Below are 23,309 nucleotides of genomic sequence, written 5' to 3'. Positions count from 1 at the left end.
CATTTGAAGCCTGGGGACACTGAATACACAAGACCGAAGCTCATAAACTGAGTCTGCTCTGACACCCTGTAATTACAGAGCATCAGGGCAGGTGTCCTGCACATCTGTAGGCACATAGGGCCTGCAAGTCTAGTTGATAAATAGGAAGCACCATGATATTCTTAAACACAACTGTTAAAAAAACTGATTGTGTCTGCCCCCCGCCTCCAAATCACATGATTAGCTTAAAATAATTATTTGTAAGTAATAAATACGTTGAATATTTTGAACACCTGTTACTGTTAGGGTGTGTGGGTGTCGGATGTGTGGGTTAGTCACATTTTCGACCTTTTTCTCTGTATCCAGAAGGGCCTGAAATACACTTTTCTTTAAATAAAAGTTGAGGTTCTTATGTAATGACAGGACTCAAGACCGGGAACTTGGAGTAAAACATAAAGCATCACCAGACTCTTAATAACATAGTAAGAGGTTGCAGCACAGTGTTTCCAACTTGAGAGCACTTCCTGAGGAAGTGGACACCCAGGTTCACTGTCTTCCTCCGATTGTGGGGGTTCAAACCCACATCTCTCACCTCCCAAGAGTGTACCCTAACCTAGGGAACCTGTGAGAAACCATTCACAGTGAATTGGTTCATTAACTTGCAACCTTCATACAAAGCTTTTGTGGAATAAATTGTTTCATCTCTTGTGACTGTGCCAGCTCAACCTTGGCAAAAACCAGCCCAAGTCCCAGTGAAGTCAACGTCACTTGTGCCACTTGTGCCCAAACTGTATTCAGCTTCACAAAAGCTTCTCTTCCATCTTTCAATTGACCGCAACTGTATGCAGTTTGTGGTGAAGTAGCTCTGTGAAAACAGCTCTGCTTTGCTTCCAATTCAAATGGCTTTCTGTCTTTTAATAAATAATTTTCACCCGCCAACAATTAAACAAGGAGGAGATGGTATTTAGCGAGCTTTGTTATTAATGGCAATGATACAGGAAATAAGCATTAATTGATTTTTCACCAGAACTTCTCCCTCCCTCCCATAACAATTATGGATCTGTCTCTCGGTATAAAATATAGGAGCCACATGATACACAAGCTTCACCTACAGTAAAATCTCACCAAGGCACAGCGGCACGACAGTGAGTAGCAGCGTTCTGCCTTTCCCTTCCCAAGGAAATTTGATCTCTGTAGAGCTTCTCTGCATTGGAGCTGACTCCATGTAAAAGTGTGCTGGGGAAGAAGGTCAATGAAGGGTTGTGGAAACACCCACTTTCACTGTCCAGAGATCCTTGTCCTGTAAGGGTCAGATCCTCCTCTAATAAAGCATTATATGATCCCAGTATGTCCACAAGGAAAGGAATAAGACCTGCCTATCTCCCTAGGAGTTTACATGTTTAGTATCTGAGTGCCTCACAACCTTCCATATATTTATTCTGAAAGTACTCCTGGGAGGTATGGAAATATTTGTATCCCTCTTTGGGGAGAAGGGAATGATGGCTAAATCCACAAAGGGACTCCCGTGATGCAATGTGCATCATCAAGTGAGGTGGAAAAAGCCAGGTTTATACCGACTCCCTCCTGAGTCCAAGAGAGCAGTTGAGGAAAAAGCTCTACCCATTCGTTCCCATGCTGTGTACCAAAGTCGAGCGGTTTGGCAGCAGAGCTGGTTTAGAGCAGCCCTGACCATGCAGTGGTGCTCTCAGGTTCTGTCTTTCAGGAGACCCTAGAAGCAGTGCTTGGGCTTGTGCTCAGTACAGATCTGTACATCTCTTTATTGCCAGGCTTTTGTGCACACAGAATGGAAACAAGTGGGCCAGGCCTGTTTCTCAGCAGGAGTCCTAGGCTCATAAACATTTTTCTCTGAAATCAGTTCTGTTGCAGAGTGCTAACAGCAGCAACTCAGTCAGCAAGTGGGTGTCTTTCTCACACGTGGAGTAGGGTGAGGGGTAGGATTGGAGCTTAATTCATGGACAAAGGCATTCGAAGTTCCAGAAAACCAGGAGAGTCCAGGTAAAATATTGCTTTCTGTGTATCCAGTACCTTGAGCTGTCATTAATTCGTGGGAAAAGTGAATGCAAAATTGGTGTAAAATGCTATGGGTCTGACCAGTAATGTTTTGCATTCAGCTTCTGCAGGTGTAGATGTTAATATACAGTTGTAAGTGGGAGAAAATTTCCCCTGCAATTGTAAGGACAGCCTGCTCGTTTGCTTTGTGATGCGTTCTGTTTCATAGCGTATCAAGCTCTTTACCAATTCTAACTGCTTGTACCATGTGTCCTGTCTACATGCAGTGGGATCTCCTGCAAGAGGCCCAGGCAAAGAGACAGGACCATACGCACCTGAGGTTCAATTCCTCCTCTGAGAAATGTAGCATATTGGAATTATGCGGATGTGAGTAGACAAGACGCACCCCAACAACATTAATTTTAACACAGTGTTTGGTACCTCCAACTGATTTCAGCCTAAAAAATAACGTGTGTACCTTATTTGAGGACATGTCATCTGTGAGCAAACGCAGTGTCAGATGCTTATCTAAGAACAGTGCATCCCAGGGAAATGGGACTTGCTCAGACAATGCCTAGGATCTTTAAATGAATTCCCAAATTTCCATAATTTCTGATGGTTATCTGTATGTTACAAAAACCTTTTGGCTAAAGACTACATTCGAGCATTAGATTTGGGTCCCCTCAGTACCCCAGCCACTCCCACTGATAACACTCCTGCTGTCTCTCTCCAAAGCAATTCAATGCACCAAGAAAAGGCACATTGAATGGGACTGTTTTTGCACAGAAAAAAATAAACAGCTTGGTTACAACAAACTTTTTAATAGCTGTGTCTGATGTCAAATTCATGCTTAGCATACCTCCAGTACTTCAGCCGAGCCATAATTCACAGCATGTCTTGCTACAGTCAGAGAACAATATGAAGAGCCCCTTGTGTCCAGTGTAACATCCATGAATTCCCAGAGGTTATAAGCAATGCCTGCATAGCTTTGTGGTCAAAGGAATTCAAAAGCAATGTGCTCCAATCCTCCAGAGGTCAGACTCATGTTCATATGTTCTTTTCTATGAATAGGATGATGGATGTGTCCACTTTTTCTGTTTTCAGTTAGGGGAATTTTTCACTTTTGAAAATGATCTTATCCAAAACCTTTCACCTGCTAAAACAAGTTACAGTTACAGATACGTAGTGTATATGTTCAACAGTCAGCGATCAACTTAAATCATCAACATTGGTAATCCTTCGCAGTCAAGGATGATTGTCTTCCTTGGTGGCCTTATCTGTGGCTCCAAAAATGCCTGACAAGGCTGATCCAGGATCAACAGTTTCTGTTGCAATTCAGACATGCGTTTCTGTGCAGGGTGGGCAGCTCTGGATTCTTGGTTCACTCCACGACACACTGTTTCCACTGCTCCCACTTTTCTATCTCCTGCTGTCATTATGAGGTTTCAAAGTACTAAAATCCTTGTAGCCAACTCTTCCTCCATTTGGGGTGATCCTGGGCAATAGTATCCCATGACTTAATGTTGATATTTTATTTTTTCAAATTGGCCATGAGGACAGCCTTAAAGCACTTTCTCTGCCCTCCTCTTGAGCATACTCCTTGACTGAGCTAGGAAAATAAAACATGCTTTGGGAGTCTGGAGTTGGACATCCTAAGCCAGACATCATGGCCAGCCCAAATAAGTTGATCAATTTAAATTAGACAACATTGAGAGTCAGACAGTCCTAGACTGGTGTACCAATATGTGCTAGCCTATGGCATCATTCCACTTGAATTCACTAATCCCAGTCCACCTCCCCAGTTGTTAGTGAGCAGAGACTATTAATATCTGGTGGCTGCTTTAACCTATGTGGAATTAGTTGTGCGTCTAAGCAGTGAAGTCAGTAAAGTTGCATTTCTTTTACAACTGGCCTAAATCTGGACCTCTACGATTGTATAAGCTAAGCAACGGTTTAGAAGAGAACAACCACATCGCCCACATTCTTATTTGCGATAGAAGCAAATTGCGTACCTCCCTGGTTTTGAAGGTTTTCTCTCTACGTAAACCTCAGAAACAATATCTGTGAATGTATATCAAAATGGTGGTATAGGCGGAGTCCCATACACTCAGACTTTGCCATCATGGGCTTGTACTCAAAGTTGGAATTTGTCAAACTGCCGCCATTTTGGCTACCAAATCTGTCATATAGATGCAGCCAGGCATGGTTTTCTCTGATCTACAGGCAGTCTATATGAACCTGAAGTCAAACCAGTGACTTGAGATCTGCATCCTGAGCTATGACCAAGCTATAAAAATGTATGTCATTTTAAATCTGAATGAACTGAAGTCATAGTGCTGTGATTCAGGCACTAGGAGATCTAGTTTCAATTCCTAGCTCTGCTGCAGACTTGCTGTGTGGCTTTGGGCAAATCATGTTAATGTCTCTGTGCCTCAGTTTCCCATCTGTCTAAGGAGGGTACTAATACCTCCCTGCTTTAGCAGGACTGTTGTAAGGATACAATCTGTAATATGAAGGGTGCTCAGATACTCCATCCAGTAGCCATGCTGCCCACTAATTATCAGGTTACCCTTTCCTCAGAATACACAAACATTTGTCTGTAGAGCCAAAAATTGATCAAGGGCTCCTGCTATCTAAAAACAAAAGAAAGAAGAAGAAGAGAATGAATTCTCCAGCTGACTTGTTGCTAAGCAACCATAGTCTTTGCTATAGCTGTGGTTCAGTGTCTCCATGCACTGGCTCATGCTTTCATTTGATGCTGATTTTCACTCCGTCTCTCATATATATCAAGATGTTTATCCTCTTGTAAATACCCACTGTATAAACAAGATGATGTCCTCTTACTAAAATTATCTAGATGCTAAACTCTCCCTTCCTCATCTCTGATGTGATTGACAATGCCTTTCCCTAAGGCTTTTCTCATTACATTTTGTTCCTATGCTTGTGTAGTAAAAGAAATGTAGACGGAGCTTTTAAATACGGTATCCATCATGCCAGCGAAGAGGCATCTTCTGTTTGCTTGCATTCACTATTTTTTTTTTTTAGCTTGCTCCAGAAATTACATCCTAGGCTAGTATTTCTCATGCCTGCTTAAATAAAGCTATGTTTATTATTGCTGTTGAAAGTTTAATGTCTGGCCATTGTTAGTTATTTGATGGAGAGGTAAAAACCATTTTAGCTGGCGAAAAGGTACTTACAATCTGCCCCAGCAGAACTGATCCAGTTGTCCTTGCCATGAAGAGCAGTGGTCTTGTTGGCAGGTCACAGCTCCGCCAGGACAATTAGAGCCTCAGTAAATGAAACAGACTGAGCTGCAACCAGAGACAGCAGTGCATTTGACCCCTGCCAGCACAGATCCACTACCATGGACTGAGTAGTTAATTCTTTATGCAGAGTAATAACCTGTTCTTCTTCCAAGCAAAGACAGTCCAGGTTTGCTAGGTTGTATAGCACCTGGAACAGTTCCACTGCCTGGCCCTTACTGGACAATGTTACCCACAAGCAGGATGCTTGTTGGCATGAAGGAAGCCTGGATTTTGGCCCCTAAGATTGCTTATGCATTAACTTGTGATGAAATGTATAAACATCATTGGTGCAGGGGCCAGAATTAAGGCTGCTCCATCCAGAGGAGCACATGTTGTTTTTTCTCCTTCTATGGATATTGGCTGTCCAGTGGCCCAGCGGCAACAGGAGGGAGGTAAAATGCACTCAGCTCTGCCTACATATAACTAGGGAAATGAGAAATCTGGGTTCAACCCCCTCAGGCTGACCAGGACCAAAACCCTGATTTCCCATTGCCTGATCTAGCACCCTAAGCCCTACGCCATTGAGCAAATAAATAGGTAAGTCCCCTTCTACTGAGGTCATGGCTTAAGGTGATTAAAACTAGATGGGGGATTTTCAGAATAACCACAGTACAAGAAATGCCTCACTCATGGATAAAGCATAAATGCCCCAAATTTTATTCAAGGTCTGGAGGTATGGGCACAGGCACCTAAATATTAGGCAAGACAATGCCTAGCATCATAGTGACTAAAGTCACCTTTTTTTATCTGGATCACAAGACATACACCCAGTGCTCAGGGCAGTGGGCAAAAGCCACAACAGGTTACAACTAGCCTACTACACCTGGTTACCATAAAGTCACTCCTCTTAGAGTCTTCATGCTGATAGTTTAAAGACAAGAGCAAGAGCAACATGATTTCAGTCTCACAAGCCTTCCTCCATGTTTCCTTAATGAGCAATAAGACTTTGGCTGGGTCATGCTGTTCAGAAATACTGCTTGCAATAAATATTGCATAAAAGCCTTCCAATTCCTAAATTATGTATTTCTCCTTTTCAGCATCAAATGTTGTTGTACACAGTTAATTATTTCCCATTGTTTTGCCTTTGGCAACAATCATCTTAATTAACTGGGCCAAGATCTGCTCCTCTTTCGCCCAGGTGACCCTAGTGAAATCAATGGGGTTGCACAGGTATTAATGAGAGAGAAATTGTATCCATCTGTGTGCAAATAAAAGATTCTGCTGTTGTGCTGACTGATAAATAAAATTTACAAAGATACTGTCTTAAACACGGAAATTAATGTTGCATACCAAATTAGCAGGAGACTCTCGTATTTAGTGGCTTTTAGATGTACTGTTAGAATATGACTTGCCTTCTTCAGTTTAATGTTTGGGACATAATTACCTGACAGTGCTTGTGATCCTAGCTCTATGAAAGTCAACAGAAATTTTGCTGTTCAATTTCAAAGTGCTAGGATTGTACCTGTTTCATTTTTGGTTACAGGGGAAAAAAAACATGTTTAGTCGAGTTCATCCTTCTCCCTTGACATCACCCTTTGCATGAACTAATTCCCGCACACACTCAATCATACAAATCAAGGAACAGATCAAATGTATAGGCTTAAATCTAGCAGGGTAGACAAACATATACTTTCTTGCTACGATTTCAGGAATAGTTGCTTCTCTTTTCTGGTCTCTTGGAACGTACCTACTCAGGGGTGAGGCTTTTACCTCTCCTAGACTGAAATGCCACATTTCCCAGTCTTAGGGCTCTGTCTATCAACTGTGCTTACCTGCCACGCTGGACTTTATTCTGACACCTGTGGCCAGCTGTCTACACTGACCAAACGGCCTCCATAAAATCAAAGCACTGCTTGTGTCAAAATTAGGAAAAAATATTTGGAGAAAAAGGGATTTTAAAACTGAAAGCAGCCCACAGAAAGGTTCGTCATCCTGTGACAGAAACCTAGGCAGATTTAAATTCTTCAGGTACCCTCAGTGGATTCCTGTGTTTTAGTCTGGCACCATAACAGAACTGAACTGAATAGCCACTTTTAGTTCATTAGAGCTCTAATATGCCCTGTTTCTGCCCTGGCATTACCTCTTAAGAACCTGCACCTCTATGTGTGGAACAGGCATTTCTTGCACCATTGTTCCCTTTCTAACTTGCTTTCCCTGCTAGCCCCCTAGTAAACTGAATTAGAGTATTCCTACAATAAGCATTCCAGTAAATAGGTCACAATATTCATAAATCATTCCAAAACAACCCCAAAATAATAATACTTGCTGATAGGACTCTTCATATGCTTAAGTGCCTTTTTGAAGCAAGGACTTATGGATAAAAGAATAGTTTTGTCTGCATGCTGGCGAACTGGAACAGAGACATCTATATTGGCTCAGTGTACATGAATACACACAGGCTTTCACTCTTTTCTGTTACCTTTTAACTAAGTTCAGAATCATCTATAAAAACTTTCCAAAAGCAGAAGAAAAGGATGGTTGAGAGAAGGCAATGCTGAAATGCATTGGAGTTGGCATAGTCCTGTCCGACTCCATACATCTATATCACATTCTCCATAATAGCAGGTCAACCTGGCCAAGACTGCTCAGGCCTTACTTTGGATTGCCACCATGTGCAGGCCTAACTTCCCTCTTAAAGGGATCCTGACAGTGACAGCGGGGTGAGAACCATTTAATTCTGTACCCTTCAGTCGTCAATACAATATGGAAATGCAATGTTCCTTTGCCTTGTTGTTGGGAGGTTCAGATGCAATTGCCCCTCACTGCACATTGCTGACTGTTTTGCAAGTTCATTTTCTTGAAGCCCCTGTATTTCTTGCTTGGAAATGACATTTGGAAAAATCCAGCCTTTTGACACTTTCTTTCCTTGTCCTCTGTCCACATGAAGCAGCCTCTTTGTCACACTCGGTGGAAGCAATCAGATAAACTGCATCAGTAGCACAAAGGAGAAAGGATCACTGGACACAAGCTTAATTCCATTGCTTTGGAAGAGCTTGTTTACTAGCCTCTGACTCTCTGGCTAATGGCACACAGCAGCTCTGCTCCTAAACTGATCTCATCCCCTGAGATTAATTTTTGCACAATCATCCTGGAGTCTATGATAATCACCTCATAAAAAATGAAGAGATTTGGGTTTGGGAATGCAAAGGATTAGGCTTAAATAAAAGTCATCTGTAGGAAGCTTTGCTGCATACACACTACTAATCACTTCTCTACTCTTTCCATCTTTAGCCCTTTCATTAATATTTCCCAGAGTAGAAAGGTCTCTCCCTGGGGAGGTCAGGAAGACTTAAGACAATGGGAAACACACGTTTTTCCAAGAGCTGCATCGCTGTGCTTGGATGACTGTGCCAACCAAATGGCGTTCACCTGAAGGGCTAGAGAAGATTCTCTGCTGTAGCAACCCAGGTGAGTGGAAGCTTCTTGAACAAATGTTGTAAGAACTGGGCGCAATCATGGCTACTGGGGACATAATTGGAGCTGTTCTGCTCCATACGGGAGCTCTGTAATGTGAAGGAAATCTGCTGGCTGCTCCATTCCATGGGGCAGGGTACGCTCACCTCCACACCTGGCCTGCTGTGCTCACAATACCGGGGCCAGGCTCCAGCTTTCTCTCTACCTGCTGCCACTGGGATGACTTGTGTTCCTAGGAAAACTTGGGAGTAATTGTTGGTCTTGCTTTTATTGGACCCTCCCTGCAAGTAGGCCCAGAGGGGAGAGCAACACACCAGCCCATTGACAATGGTTCTTTTCCCTCCTTTTCAGAAGTCTCCTCCTGTTTTAGTCACTGTCATCTCTCTTACACCTTACTTCCTTCCCTTTTCTTTTAACAGCGTTGCTTTGGGGAGGCTTTAGCATTGATTCCATGTTTTTGTGAAGTGTATTTCTATTCACTCCACTAACCATCAGAAGAATCCAACTTTCTCCCATGTAAAAGCAAGAGCCACAGTAAGCCTCTAGTGGACTTCATGAGATCTCTGTCTCTTCTCCCTTTTCAGGTCAAAACCCTGCTTGGGGCAGGGCTTGTGATTTTACTTCAAATTGATCATTATGTTTTATGTTAGGGAACAGTACCACAATCTCATCTTTGTTATCACTGTACATGTTTCATGCAATGCTCTAAGCCTTTTGGTGGGAAATAGTTAAAAGGAAATTATTGGCTTAACCCTGAAGTCTTCCCTGCCATTCATTACTGAGGCAGAACATGCATGGAAGGCACTGGGTAAAGACTGAACAAAATCAGAGCGTTTGACCCTTTCCTTAGATCCATGAGCGGATGACCCTGTGCCTCTAACAGATCACCTGAGATCCTCTGAGTTTTCAAGCGATCCAAGATGGTAGAGTGCTGCTTCTTCTATGGGAGGGCAAACAAGCCCTTTTCTGGTGAAGTCAAATGTGACCCCATGAGAGAAACCTCCTGGAGCCTAACTGAACCAAATTTTTCTCCCATTGGTCTTAGCCTCATTCCCTTTTCATTTCAGTGCGGCTTCAGGGCTTGTGTGATGGAAAGAAATCTGCAATGTAGCCAGCCCCATGACAAAATTACAGCATAAAAATTTGCATGGCCTGAGATTTACATTCAGTAGTAGTAGTTGTAGTATATGATATTGGCTACAAGCCCCGAATACATTTGAGACCCCCATTGTATAAGCCACTGTAGATGCACAGAAGGAGAAACAGTAAGTTACACATTAACTGCTCTCTTGTCACTCTATCTTGAAGGTCAATGAATACTCTGAGGCTGGTTCGGGTGCTAAAATACCCCAAATACATGATCAAGACCTGGAACCTTGATGGACTTAGCTCTGCATTCATTTTGGCATGGATTATACAGCACTGGATGAACCTCCTGTTTTTCATTGCTTAGATCACCCTTCTGCACTTTGCCACCCAGTCCATACACAGTAAGCAGAGAGGGTGGGCTCAGAGGGAGATGAGTGGGAAGGATTTACAAAAATAACAATAAAAAGGAAAAGAAATTGTATGTAAAGAGAGAAGCATCAGTTTGGTGTTCTGCAGCCAAGTGTCCCTGTCAGAAGATACTGGTAAGAGCCTCAGCAAAGGATACAGGCTGGAAAGGTCATTAAGGCTGGGTTTCTCTCTCACCCTTTAAGGCAGGGGTGGGCAAAATGTGGTCCGGGGGCTGGATGCAGCCCACCAAGCCATTCTATGCAGCCCACAGGGCCCCTAAAAAATTTAAAAAATTAATATTAATCTGCCCTGGGCTGCCTGTCATGCAGCCCTCGATGGCTTGTCAAAACTCAGTAAGCAGCCCTCTGCCCAAAACAACTGCCTGCCTCTGCTTTAAGGCAATCTGCCTAAAAAAGGATGGAGGTGCACTGGTGAGGTAAGGAGGGCTTTCGGTACCGCACCTGTGCTGTCATGTGGGGTGACAATCTTGTGACAATCTTAATGCTATAAAGGCATTAGAGAACCCCTTATTAGCATTCCCTTTAATTAATGATGGGCCCTAGACACCAGTGTGGATCCAATCACTTACAAGCCAGTGATGTTCATGACCAGATCCAGATGAGGATCTAAGCTGCCTGGCTGGATGAACAGACTGAACCCAAACCGCACATCCAGGGACTCCAAAACATTGCAGGGAAATTAATGCCTGTCTCAGAACCGGGTGCCATAGGCTTTTGCCATGACTTCCTACCAGTCAAGTAAGATCCTGGATGGATTGGCCAGGTTTGCAACATTAGGTCCAAGCCCCCAGATCCCATTTCCCTATGAGGATAGGGACCAGAAGTGATTAAAACAGTACAAAAGGTTGTTTTAGTCTACCAAACCTTGGTGACATTGTACAAGGAAGAGCAGGAAAGGCATGGTGAGGAGTGGGTGAAGGGGATAGGAACACTGGTGAGAGTAGGAGTCTGGACCCGAGATAGAAGTAGTTTGCACTGTCTGAACTCTAAAATCGGAAGAATTTTTACTAATTGTGCTTGGTTTGTTTCTGTGTCCACATATGTGTCTGAGTCTGTCTGTCTTTCATCCCTGTCTACTCTCATGGCTGGCCTAGAAATTCCCATTCTCCTGCAGGTCCAGTGGATGAAAGATAAATTACACAGGAAACTATCCATAGTGCATTGAATATAGCTTCCAATGTAACAGCTGGACTAGGCACGCACACCTGGAATATAGTGCTGCAGAGCTGGAAAATCCTCGGCTGATCTGCAAAGAAGAAAGGTCTATTGCTATCATTCAGTAGGATTTACCCTGCAGGACTGGTGGAATTTTAAGGCACCAATGTCTGTATGTAGATCAAGGTAAGAACCATATTGGGCAAGGAGGACAACTCGTACATTCATCTAACATCCAGTGCTGTGATTTTCATTTACTCAGAACAAAAGAGTCAGGGAAGCCTTCCTCTACAGTAGCCCCATCCCAAGAGGACTCTCGCTGACAGCACCACAGCTCTGGGGTTTTTGCTGCCTTAGGCAAACTAGGAAATGTCTGCCCTTCACACTATCCACTCACTAAGACAGTAAATAGCCAGAAAACATCTTGCTTTCACAGGCAATGGCCTGTATGGTAAAACCATACACACTGCCTAGCATCTAGCTAATCAATCCTTTAGTGGTTCCCTAAATAAACCTCAGAAGCCAGGGTTTATGATGGGCTGGAGAGGACCAGCTTGGAGCTAATGTTTATCTAAATGTCAGTACCATTTTTGTTCCTGTCTGTGGGAGCATTTTTCTCTTTTCCTATTGCAGTGATTTTACTTCTGTGTATAACTCTCACCTACCAAATGTTCCTGTTGCTTGTAAAGGCCTATTTAATTAACCTTTGTCTTGCATTTATATCAAATGTGAGTGAAACAGATAATTGCATGCCCTGTGTTCTCTTTTTACTGGCACATCCGAATTGTTCTTTTGACGTTCTTTCCTGCAAAGACGTTAGATTGCATCTGCTTGTTTTATCGGCGGACTGGCAAACATTAACAATTTGTGGGATTGCCTTAATTAGGGTGCTTTGTGGAGCTAAATGGTTAGGCCATTACCGACTGTAAGAGTAGTAAAAATAAGAAGAGCTGTGGGAATTATTATATATAATAAAGTCACAAAGAGGGAAGTGTCCCTTCTGTCACCGGAACACATTTTGTAATGTCATTCCTAATTAATGTATTTGTAGGGATGTTCTAACCCTGGTGCTAGGGATATAACAGATAGCAGCTATGTATTTAACAGTAAATCCTGTGCATGTCTGCATTCAGGGCTGAGGAAGTACATTGCTAGAAGGCTCAGGCAGAAGGTGACCAGATAGAAAGGCAAGGAGAAAAATGGTCCTAGAACTATGTGGATCAATCAACTCTTCTCCCCCTGCCTTGGTGGAAAATCAGAGGGGAGATTTCTGCCAGCCTGAGGCTCCAGAGTACCCTCATTTTTGCTTCATGACCTTCCATGAGACCTTACGGAGATTTCCGGTGCCAAAACCCTTTTCTCTGGCTTTGCCCAAAGTTTCGAGATGTCCATGTTCAATTTACAACCCTCCTTTGAAAAGTGCTTTCATGTTTGTGTAGCAAAGAAATTAGTGCTTTTTCTGGTTAAGCTCTGTCTCCCACCCTCACAGAGCCAGGGTTTAGGACAATATGGATCCAATCCCATTAGTACTGGTATAAAGCCCCAAATTTTACATGGTAGAGCAGAACAGGGTTAAGCTGTAGTTTTATTGAAGTCATTAGCAAAACTCCCACTGTTTTCAATGGATAGTATGACTTTATTTTTTATTTACATCAAGCCAGATCTTTATAGTCTTGTGTCAGGTTTTACTCAGCTCTTTCCCACTGATGACTCAGTTGGGGTTAGGTAAGACTGAAGGACTTCAGGATTGTGTCCATCGCTCAGAGGAGACAATTTTAAGAGTAGCAGGTGGCTGTATTTACCTTTTTCCCAAGGGGATGTGTTTTCAGTGAAAGTGGAGAAGTTACAAACTAACAGTCAAAGCCAAATGACACAGAGAATGAAAACGCTTCTGCTAATAAATTCATAGAGCTTCACAGCCCAGCAGACAAACAAGCATGTGTTTTTAAAGAGATTTTTAAACTATTTTAGGGGTAGTCAATCAGACCAAGACCCCCTTACTGTTCAGAGGCCCTTAGCATGAGCTTCAAAGGGGGGAAAAACAGAAAACGTAGCACTGAAAAGGTTCATTTCGGCAGGTGCAGATCTTCAAAGCACAACTTTCCTGTAGAGTTAAAAAGACCGTGTCCCATTTTTATGAATAAGTCAAAAAGTGGGAACCTTTCTTAAGTGCACACTCAACCCGATGGGTGTTTCTTCTGTATAACTTCAAAGCAAATCAATGCTCCAGATTTCTTTTATGTAACATACTTGCATTTTCTTCTCCATTACTACATTCCTGCTTCTCTTCTCTCATGGTTTGAAACCGATCCCCATTTCAGTTAGATTTGAAGCTCCTTTGTTCAACTACTTTTTCAAGCATCAGTAAAAGGGAATGTGAAAATTCTCTTTAGACATCTTTTGGATGCTGTTTTCTTATTGTCAGCTGGGCTAACGTCAGGATTGTTTATGTTAAGACTGCAGGGGGCTGTGGACTATAGATCTATTAGGAAGAGTATATAATCAAGGGCTACAACTTAACTATCTAGGTCCACCATCACTGCTTCCACTACCACTACCAATAATAATAGCAGTAATAGTATTATTATTGTTATTATTATTGGTGGTAGTAGTAGTATTCTCTATATAAATATTGTGCCATTATACACAGCTGTTTATATTGTGTTATTTTCATGTGATTAAACATTATTAATATTAAATAACATTTTAACATAATTCAGTTGTATCCATATTATTGTGTTATTTATTATATTGTAAGTGTAAATATTATTCTATTTATATATAAAATTTGATAGTGGCAGATTCCTACTTGTGGTCTGAGACCACACTGAGCAAAGAGCTAATATGTCGCAACAGGACACTGTAGGCATGCATTTGCCCAATTTTGCATTAACTTTACATTGTGCTAATGAAGATACAAAAAGACCAAGTGATTTGCTCAAGGTCAAAAGATGAATCTCTTTCAGAAGAAGTGTTCAAAGCAAAAACCAAATGCCTTGCTTATTTGACACTGTATGTTGAAAGTCTCCAGCCCTGCGTGATGTAGTCAGAAAATCTTAATGGCAGTTCTCTGCCATTCCAAGATGCCTTGCTGTAGGAACTAACTCTGGCCCTGGCAGAGAAGGTTTTTCTCCATGGGCTTCCCCTTTTCCACTGCTAGATTTCTATTCTATTTGAGGCAGGTTTTTATACCACACTCATCACTATAGCATCTGAGAGTCCTTACTCCTGGACCTATACTGTTATCTTGGGGAGCAAGTGAGGTCCCAGGAAAATATATGTATTATTCCTCTTGACCGTACTCACCCAAGAGTCAAGCTGTCCCAGCCTAACAAGCATTTCCCTCCACTGGGACTTGCCACTAGTCATTCGCCCAGCATCCATTATTTCAGCTTGGAGAGTTTGTACTGGATACCAATTACATTAGGGCCCAATCCCATTCCCACTGAAATCAATGGTAAAACGCCTCCTGACTTCAGCAATGCAGAACTGTGCTGTTAGTGAAGCAACCAGGTTAAGCTCCATTTTTCATTAAAATAAATTGTACTGGCAGCTCTGTGACTGCATAGGTCATCGCAGATCTGAGTGCTAAGGGAGGCTGCAGGTGGCCTTCCTTGTGTGCTTCTGCTTGGGTTTCTGTCCTTATTAACGAGCAGTAAGGGCTGGACTTTGTTTTTTTGCTGGAGAGATTGGGAATTCTTCATTATTTGAAACTGGGTTGGAGGCCTATTCCTCCCAGTGCTCTTAAAGCATGCACTTTGTGGACTGGCAAAATAAAATTCAGAACTCAGAGCTAAACAGTAACAACCCCATAGGTTTGAAAAGTCCACTAAGAAGGAAGGTATATACTTATCAAATTTTCTTTAGTATTTGTCTCTGATCTAGGAAATAATCTTGAAAGTCACTCAGGTTGCCAGCTCTTCCAGGTCTCAGCATGAAGAAATTGTTATTCTTTATGCAGAAGCATCAGTTTACTTTGAGCTGTACATAAAGGAGCACCCCCTGTCCTCAGCACAGGCCTGAGAACCTGAGCATGCACTGGACAGATACTTGGGAGTCTGGTCACTTCTTAGGATGGAGCCTTAGGATATGTACAGAAGTGCTCTGAGCACTTTTATAGCACTATAAAACTACAGTGATCTTAAACATAACAGAAGTGCAGTGTTGGCTGAAGTGGGGGGGTGGAGGGCGCTAAACCACCCTGAACTTTCTAGGCTAGGCAACAGGGAGCAGTCTGCAGCCTCCTGGGGCTTCTCCATTGGTCAGAAATTTGACTAGCATACATAAATTATTTAAAGTATTGTAGGTTGCTGAAGTGCTGTAAAATACAGCGCTTCAAATTAATACTTGCTTTAAATGGCAAAAAAAACCCCAAAAGAAACAACTTCTATACACATCCTCAGTGGCAGGTATATCATCTTTTCTCTTCTTTCAAAAAAGACCATGTGGTTAATCCATCATAGATCCACTGTTTCTGTCTTCAGCTCCTTTACTGGCCTAGCCCTTAAGCCCAGAGTCCTGATTCTCCACTGCAAATTAGACATCCATGGAGTATAATTCCAAAGCAAACAGGGAATGCAGACACTCCTTTTCTGGTCCATTCAAGCTCCTCCATGGGCACAGTGGAAAATGGATGAAATCTGATGTGCCAAACTTAGAAAGAGAATCCAGCCCTTACAGACTAAGATGCTTTCAGGGGCAATGTAATACAAGGCAAAATAAAGAGAATGGTAGTTGGAAGGCAAGTTTGATCTTCAAAAACCTATCATCTCCATGTTTCACCCATTTAACTGGCTTCCCATAGATAACAGAATCAAAATCAGGATGTCTGAACAAATCTGTAAGGCCCTCATGCCATTGTCCTAAGCTATATAACAAAGCCTTGCATCACATTGCTTTGTGAATTAGGCACTATCTATGTATTCAGCATTATCACATAATCGTTATGATAAAAACACAGTTCCTGCTCTTTTAAAAAATGTTGAATTGCAGCACCTCCTCAGTTCTCCAAACCCTTTTGGAAAGCACCTGCTGAAAAGCTATTGGAATAAGGGAATGTGTTTGGATAAGAGAAACAGCAGCAACTTGTAAGGACTTCAGCTGGCTAATACATGATGCATAATGTAAAATGATACCACACTTAACAGTAGTTAAACACAGCTTGTTAATGGTGTCAACTGTTACAAATTGCTGGATCAAACTTAAGATTAGAGATGCGGTACTATATTCAATAAAACTTAGAAAGTAAGCAGTGGGCACATCTACACAAGACACTAATTGTGCAGTAGCCTAATACTACCGCACAGTAGCATGTCACAGCAAAAACCATGCTAATATTCTACGCACAATAGTATTAGGCTACTGCACAGTTAGCGTCACTAACAGGCCATGCAGCAGTGCTACTGTGTAGTGGTGCCAGTTACTGTGCATTGATTTGGCACTAAGTTATACAAGTACTAAACTTAACACTCACTAACTACGGCACATTAATGAACATGTAGATACACCCAGTTCATTACACATTGCCAACAGTTTGTAAAAACAAAATTGCTGTTGGGCAAACTGAGGTTTTGATAACCAAGAACGTACTGTAGCATATTTTTAAACATGAATTTCATTGTCCGAACTAACCTTGGCTTTTCTAGGAATTAAGGTCTATTTTACCACGTAAAAATAGGCAACACATATAGAAGTACTGCTGTAGCAGGGGAAGTTTTATTTTTAACACATCTTACCTGGCTGAGGTAAATGCTAGGGCCTTATCTTCACTAGGGAAAAGGGTATTTTCTTAACCTGTGTTTGCAAGACATGGAACAGGAAATTCATAGTAAAGAGAAAGCAGCTGTAGTATTAACAGGAGTCAGCAGGTCAAAGTAAACCCCTCATAGTCTTTATCTCAACTTGATAACATGAAAATTAAAAACTGCCTTGAGCTAGTTACCATAGTGATTTTTTCCTAGTGAAGGCCTACCCTACCTCCTAAGACTACTGGTTTTGTCTGAACTGAATTTTAAGGGTTAACGTATGTTGTCTGTCATATTAGAACACATAATGGTGAAATGGCCACTGAAAGCAAAATATTTAATACTACGTTAATTGAAACCCTTTGGTTTATACATTTTCTGCACTCTGCATGAGGCATTTTTTCCAGTGTAGACCTGACCCTCTCTAATTAGACCCTTATTAGACACCCAGCGTGTTAAAATATTCCTTGCTGCCAGCTGTATTTTTCTCTGCAGACCATTACCATGAACAATACAGAAATCTTGAATCTAGGATCATATGTAATATCATCACGTGGCGAATGCTTCATTGTGAGAGGTTTATATTCTTGAATGGAATTCAAGGCAGCCATGGCCTTGCTGTAATCTTATTATGTACCTAGCAGGGCAGTGCATACTGCCAAGTTTTAAAAATGCTACTGAGCATGTTTCTGCCCTGAAGCAGGCAAATATGTGGTTTGCGCTAGGAATCTAAATCCATAAGATTGGCTAAAAATGAAAGCAATACACTTATTTTGATATGCAAAGATAGAAACTGATAAAGTTATTTATGATCTAGCTAGAGTATTTTAGCACTATATCTGCTAAAGCTGAACTCTTCAAATAGTTAATCTTCACATCATAGACCGTAGAACACATTGGAGCAATTTGTCACACTCAGACTCCTTCATACAATTTAAGCAGCATAAAAAGTTTTTAAAGTAAGAGTGAATGATGTCTACAGTCATTATAAAGCTCCTTTGCAATCCTAATGTGAATGTAAATCTGTCCCATAATTTACAAAACTCTAAGCAACTCCTGAACTAAAAACAAAGAATGTTTCTACAGATCTGTGTAAATTAAAGTTACAGTTACTGAATATGTCATTTGTCAGTGCAAAAGGCCTGCTTCACAATTTGGCATGAGTTGCCCAGCTGCCTCCTTTTACAACTTCACACCATAATTTCAAAAATGTCAAACTTCAGCCATGGCTGAACCTTCTGAGGAACAGAACAGGAGCCTCCTCTGGTAAAAGCCGGCCTGCCTTGGTTATAGGCAGTGCTCTAAAACAGCAAAACATACAGAATTTCCATGGGGGTCATTTATAATGGCTGGATTTGGAAGTTGGTGTTACTTCCAGAAGGGAATTCTTTCTTCTCTTCTTTCCTTCACCTTTTCACTAACTTAAAAAAATCATCAGTATATTTTGCCTTAGAAAAGCTGTCCTGCATTACTGTCTTCAGCATCCTATCATGGAAGTACTCCTTCCTTCCAAGTTATGGGAATATACGTGAGAGCTTTCACTTTGTTCAAGCTTGTGCGTGTGCTTTTCACCCAAACATTGATCAATACCTAAGAGGCACCTCTCCCCAGTTGATCATGCCAATTAAGGCTCTTTAGTGCCTTAGACCAATTACAATATGGAGCAATTGCACCAAGCTCCCACCAGACTCTGGCCACCAGTTACACTCCAGTTATATAGCCAAGCTCTGCTCACAGTCATGAAGGCTAAAAGTTACTTTTATTAAAATAAAAAACTGAGAGTCTGACACACATGCATGACTCCAGACTTTGGGCACCCAAAATTTGGGATGGCTACAGTGCCTCCACCTTAAAACAATGCAGTGCAATCTGTCACCATTGCTACATACTTGCTTTTTCATACTGCTTTCAAAAAGAAACAGTATGATCTTCTTTCAGAGCTTCATTTCCCTATGAATTTATTTATTCTAAATGCTGTATCCAAGCTGGCTCAGAGATCTGTCTAAAAAGAGCTAGGAACACAATGCAAACCCAGTCATTTGCAAAGAGGCAATGAAACTGTTTTCATATCGATGGCAGGGCAGACCCCTCCTTGAAGAATATCCCATAGAGGCGAGACAGTGATTCCTATTACATTCCTATAGTATGTTCCTATCATGCATTTACCAATCATATCCAAATAAAATCAGATCCGGACATCAGCAGCAAATGATTCACACCCGTCCCGGATACCACAGGTTTCAGTCCCACTGCAAAGGGTGATGGATTTCATTCAGCCATGTTACGTCATTTGGGATGCCATTTTTTAAACACATCTTGTAAAATACTCAGCAAGAAATGAAAATTCTGAATGTATTAACGCAGTCTTTTGTTCAAAGCTTCACGTAAAGTGAGGCAACTAATGGAGGAGAAATTTTCACAGATTCTAGCAAAGGAAGCTCCTTGGACCTGGGCCTCCCCACTTCTTTCATTTAGAAGCCTTGAGGCAAACCAAGATTCTGTGTCAATTACAGAAAAATCAATGAAGATACTGTTCAGGACTCCTTTTCACCATTCAGTGCGGATGATATCCTTCACTTTCTAGCACTGATTCATTTACTTTCAGCCTCTCTAGGGGCTACTGACATATTGCTATCTCTGAAGAATCTGAAGCAAAAACTGCCTTTGTTTCCTACTGCAACTTGTTCGAATGCACAATGCATTCCCTGGATCTGGTCTGTGACTTTGTAAAGGCTGGGGGTGTATCAATGGATCGGAATGAAAGTGATTTTTGGTGCATCAGGCCTTATAAATATCTGTAACCACAACATCTCTGAACTGCCTTTTCCTCAAGACTCACATGCTGAGCAGGATTGATCCAGGTCAGTATTTCAGCAGAAAACTTCTAGTACTAATAATCAAAGTTGTTGCAAATACTAGGGTTGGTGAGTCAATGACACCTTTCCTTCCAAGTCAATACCAGATTCCTACCTTAGCTTTATGCAAAGTTCAAGGGCAAAAGAAGTGGGACTGAAAGATGGTTTTTATCTTGGAATGAGACAAAAAAATGAGCTTTTTCTTACTAGACATTGTTAAAGACATTGTGGTTTTTTTGCAAAATAAGTTATCAGCTCAAGGATCCTGATCAAATTTCAATATAAATAATTCTGCCTATATAAATGTCCTGTACAATTTACACCCTGGCACAGCATTCTACCTTCCCGGTTCCCGCTGACTTCAGATCAGGCCTGTGGTTCATGAAGCAAAGACCAATATTACACAGAAAGATTATGTTGGTGTGTGAAGACTGCATTTTCCTCATAAGCCCTGGCCTTGAAAACAATGTTCAGCCATGTTTCAACAATCCAGCAAACTCCAGATGTTTGGGTTTGGTGTCATTGTGCAATGGCTAAACTGATAATACAATATGGCCTTCTGATAATATCAAAAGTCATGGATAAATTCTAACCCAGTCCTAGGTTTACCAATTGTTAAAAAAGAATTTTGGAAGTGAAATGTTTGCCTGGTTACCAAAGGCCACCAAAATATTTTGAAAGGTATGTCACTTGTGCTTTTAAGAGCTCAAATTAATACGTACGCTTGCCTGTTGACATATTATTTGTATATAATTGGAAATGTAAGACATTTGCTTTATCTTTGCAGCTGTCATGTTTTTATGAACATAGGATATAATGATAAAACCTAAGTAAAAAGCTACGTTTTCCATGAGCAAGCATGGAAGGTGCATACAGAAGGAATGGAGGGCATACATGTGTATGACTCAATTAAAGTCACTTTGGTTGAGCCACAAATGCTACGTGCAGTCTTTTCATGTTTTCTACCTGACTTGTGATAAGCAACCTCTGATTCATTCATAGCTTTCACTGGAATTTCAAGGCTCATACATTTTAAGTGCACTGTTAAACCTGTTCTCAAGGGTTCGTGGTGGAGAGGGAAGGCTCCATACATCTAACAGGCTATGAAACACAGCCTGTGTTCATTCTTTATTATAGGGTCATCATTAATGTAAGCAGGAATTCTGTACAAGAAACTAAGGAAGATCCTGCTGTTTTCTATATGAAGCCCAAGTGCTGTACTAGAGAGGTGCCAAAATACATAATAGATGGTCTGGATGGTATTACTTTTGTGGGGTCCTACCCAACCCCCGGCCCATAAGATAGACTTTGTGCGGTGCAGGAGTTCCACAAAGGTTTCTCTCTGTCTCTGTGAATGAAGTTTCTTATACATCCCTCACTGCTACCGCATCTGAATGCATGAGCCAACTGTATACAAGGATTACCTATCATGGCAAATCTGGTTTGCCATGTATGGGTTTGGGAGAAAATAAGAGAGCTGACCAGGGAATGACAGTCTCATATAAATAAGACCTTATCAAACTCTCCTTTTTAAGCTTTTCCTTTTTGCACTAACGCCATGCAGATCCCACAAGCATTCCTATACCCCTCAGGGCCCACTGCTTTACTCAGGCAAAACAACTATTGAAGCCTGAAAGTCCATGCTGTGACCCAGTCCTTCAAGCCTCCCATGTTCAGAGCTGCCATTGACTTCAAAGAGAGCTCCACGCATGGCAGGCTGGCAGGATGTAGCCCAGAGCGAGGATGGTGCTACAAAGACTGTATTTATTATTTATAATACACTTCTGTGAACTTGGAGCTCAGAGGCAAAGTTGTCTATCAGGGGCAAGCTTTATAGTGAAGAATCGTATTAAGAAGAAACCTTGTAAATATGTTACAGAAATCAAAATTCATATTCGCAAAGTATTTTCTTCCACCTGAGAAACTCAAAGGTGGCTTCATATGACATGCGCTAAGTTTATGAAGCAGTTTAAGTCCACTTGAAATTTTTTTAAATATTGTGAATTAAATTCCACTTTTAATGCAATATGGCCAGATGCTACCTTTTAACATAGGATCTATTGCGTTAACATGTGTTTGCAATTGCCCAAATATATACCATGAAGTAGATGCTAATGGCTTGTTGAAAGCCCCTTTGGCATCTCTAAATGACGCGTCTAAATATTTGAAGATACACAAGCTTATTCATTCCAGAGAGCAGGTAAAGTCTCAAATGCAGGTGAGAAAGGATGTACATTAAAAACTGTATTTAAATGGTCACAAGTAGTTGTGCCAGGGCCAAAGCTGCAAGGCCTTTCTCTGGTAGCTACATTGAAATGAATGGGTCTACCCACGTCTGTAAGCACTGCTCATGTAGGAGGGTGGGTGGCAGCTAGAGCCCGCCCAGACAGCAACAGAGCAGGTTGGGGTGACAGACACTGGTCTTGAAGCCACTGTAAGTAAGAGGAAACACTTGTGCCTGCTTCACTGTGCATTGGGCCTAGCCAAAAATGAAAAGAAAACCACAATGGTGAAGAGAAAGTCAATAGGGATTTATTATTTACTCTCCCACATGATACAAGAAGTGGGGAACATAAAACAAAACCAGCAAGTTGAAAACTAACAGGAGGAAGTTTTTTCATACAGCCCCTCATGGACGTGTGGACTCCTTGCCAACAACTCTTGTGGGAGCGCAGCTCAGCCAGGGTCAAAAAAGAGATGGGACAAATTCTTGAAGAAAAGGGACCTCACTAGCTACTGAGCAGGGGAGTGAAGGGCACAGCCCCTGCCTCAGCCCCGCCTGGACTTGAAACGCTGGAGGCTGCAAGCAGTGGGGAAAAACTGGCCAGACCCAGTTTACCCTCCCTTCCAGGCTCCGGGGTCTGCCACGGACCGGGCAGGGTGGACCCGTGGTCCGACCCAGTCACGGCCAGTTCTGTTCAGACTGGCTCATGCACGCCCCTCTCCCAGCTCCCTCCACCCCAGTGCACACCGTGGCCCCCCGTGCCACGACACCCCGGTGCACCCGGCCCCTGCCCGCCCCCGGGGCAGCTCCTGAGACCCTGCTGGGGCTGCCTCCAGGTGCCGGGTGCTTGCCGGGTCTCAGGCCCCCAGCGGCTTCCCCCTGGCAAGCGCACAGAGCCCCCGGGGGAGGCTGATCTCGCCCCGCGCCTCCGATCTCAGCCCCTTCCCGGGGTCCCTCCCCGGCCGCCCCCTGCCCGCCGGGGCTGGAGCACGGGCGCAACCTGGCAGCGCAGCCAGCTGCCATTTCCACCCACGGCAGCCTCCATTTTAGCGTTAATTCCTCCCTGTCCGGGCTCTCGGCTCCCTTTGCCTTGGATTATCTCGTGC

At 42.3% G+C, this 23,309-nt stretch overlaps 1 protein-coding gene across 1 annotated transcript in view; it reads left to right on the top strand.

Moving 5' to 3' along the window:
- Window positions 1–1,951: 1,951 nt before the first annotated feature.
- The window catches only part of ST8SIA3 (ST8 alpha-N-acetyl-neuraminide alpha-2,8-sialyltransferase 3), a 27,014-nt gene continuing 5,656 nt past the window's right edge, over window positions 1,952–23,309 (top strand). The window contains exon 1 of the mRNA XM_019531675.1: window positions 1,952–1,995. Within this exon, the coding sequence (XP_019387220.1) occupies window positions 1,952–1,995 (44 nt within the window). The remainder of the gene's footprint in view (window positions 1,996–23,309) is intronic.

Source organism: Crocodylus porosus, unplaced genomic scaffold (assembly GCF_001723895.1).
Source record: "Crocodylus porosus isolate Cpor-Errol unplaced genomic scaffold, CroPor_comp1, whole genome shotgun sequence".
Classification (NCBI taxonomy): domain Eukaryota; kingdom Metazoa; phylum Chordata; order Crocodylia; family Crocodylidae; genus Crocodylus; species Crocodylus porosus.
Note: the sequence above shows the minus strand (reverse complement) of the source record. Positions and strands in the feature narration are given on the sequence as shown.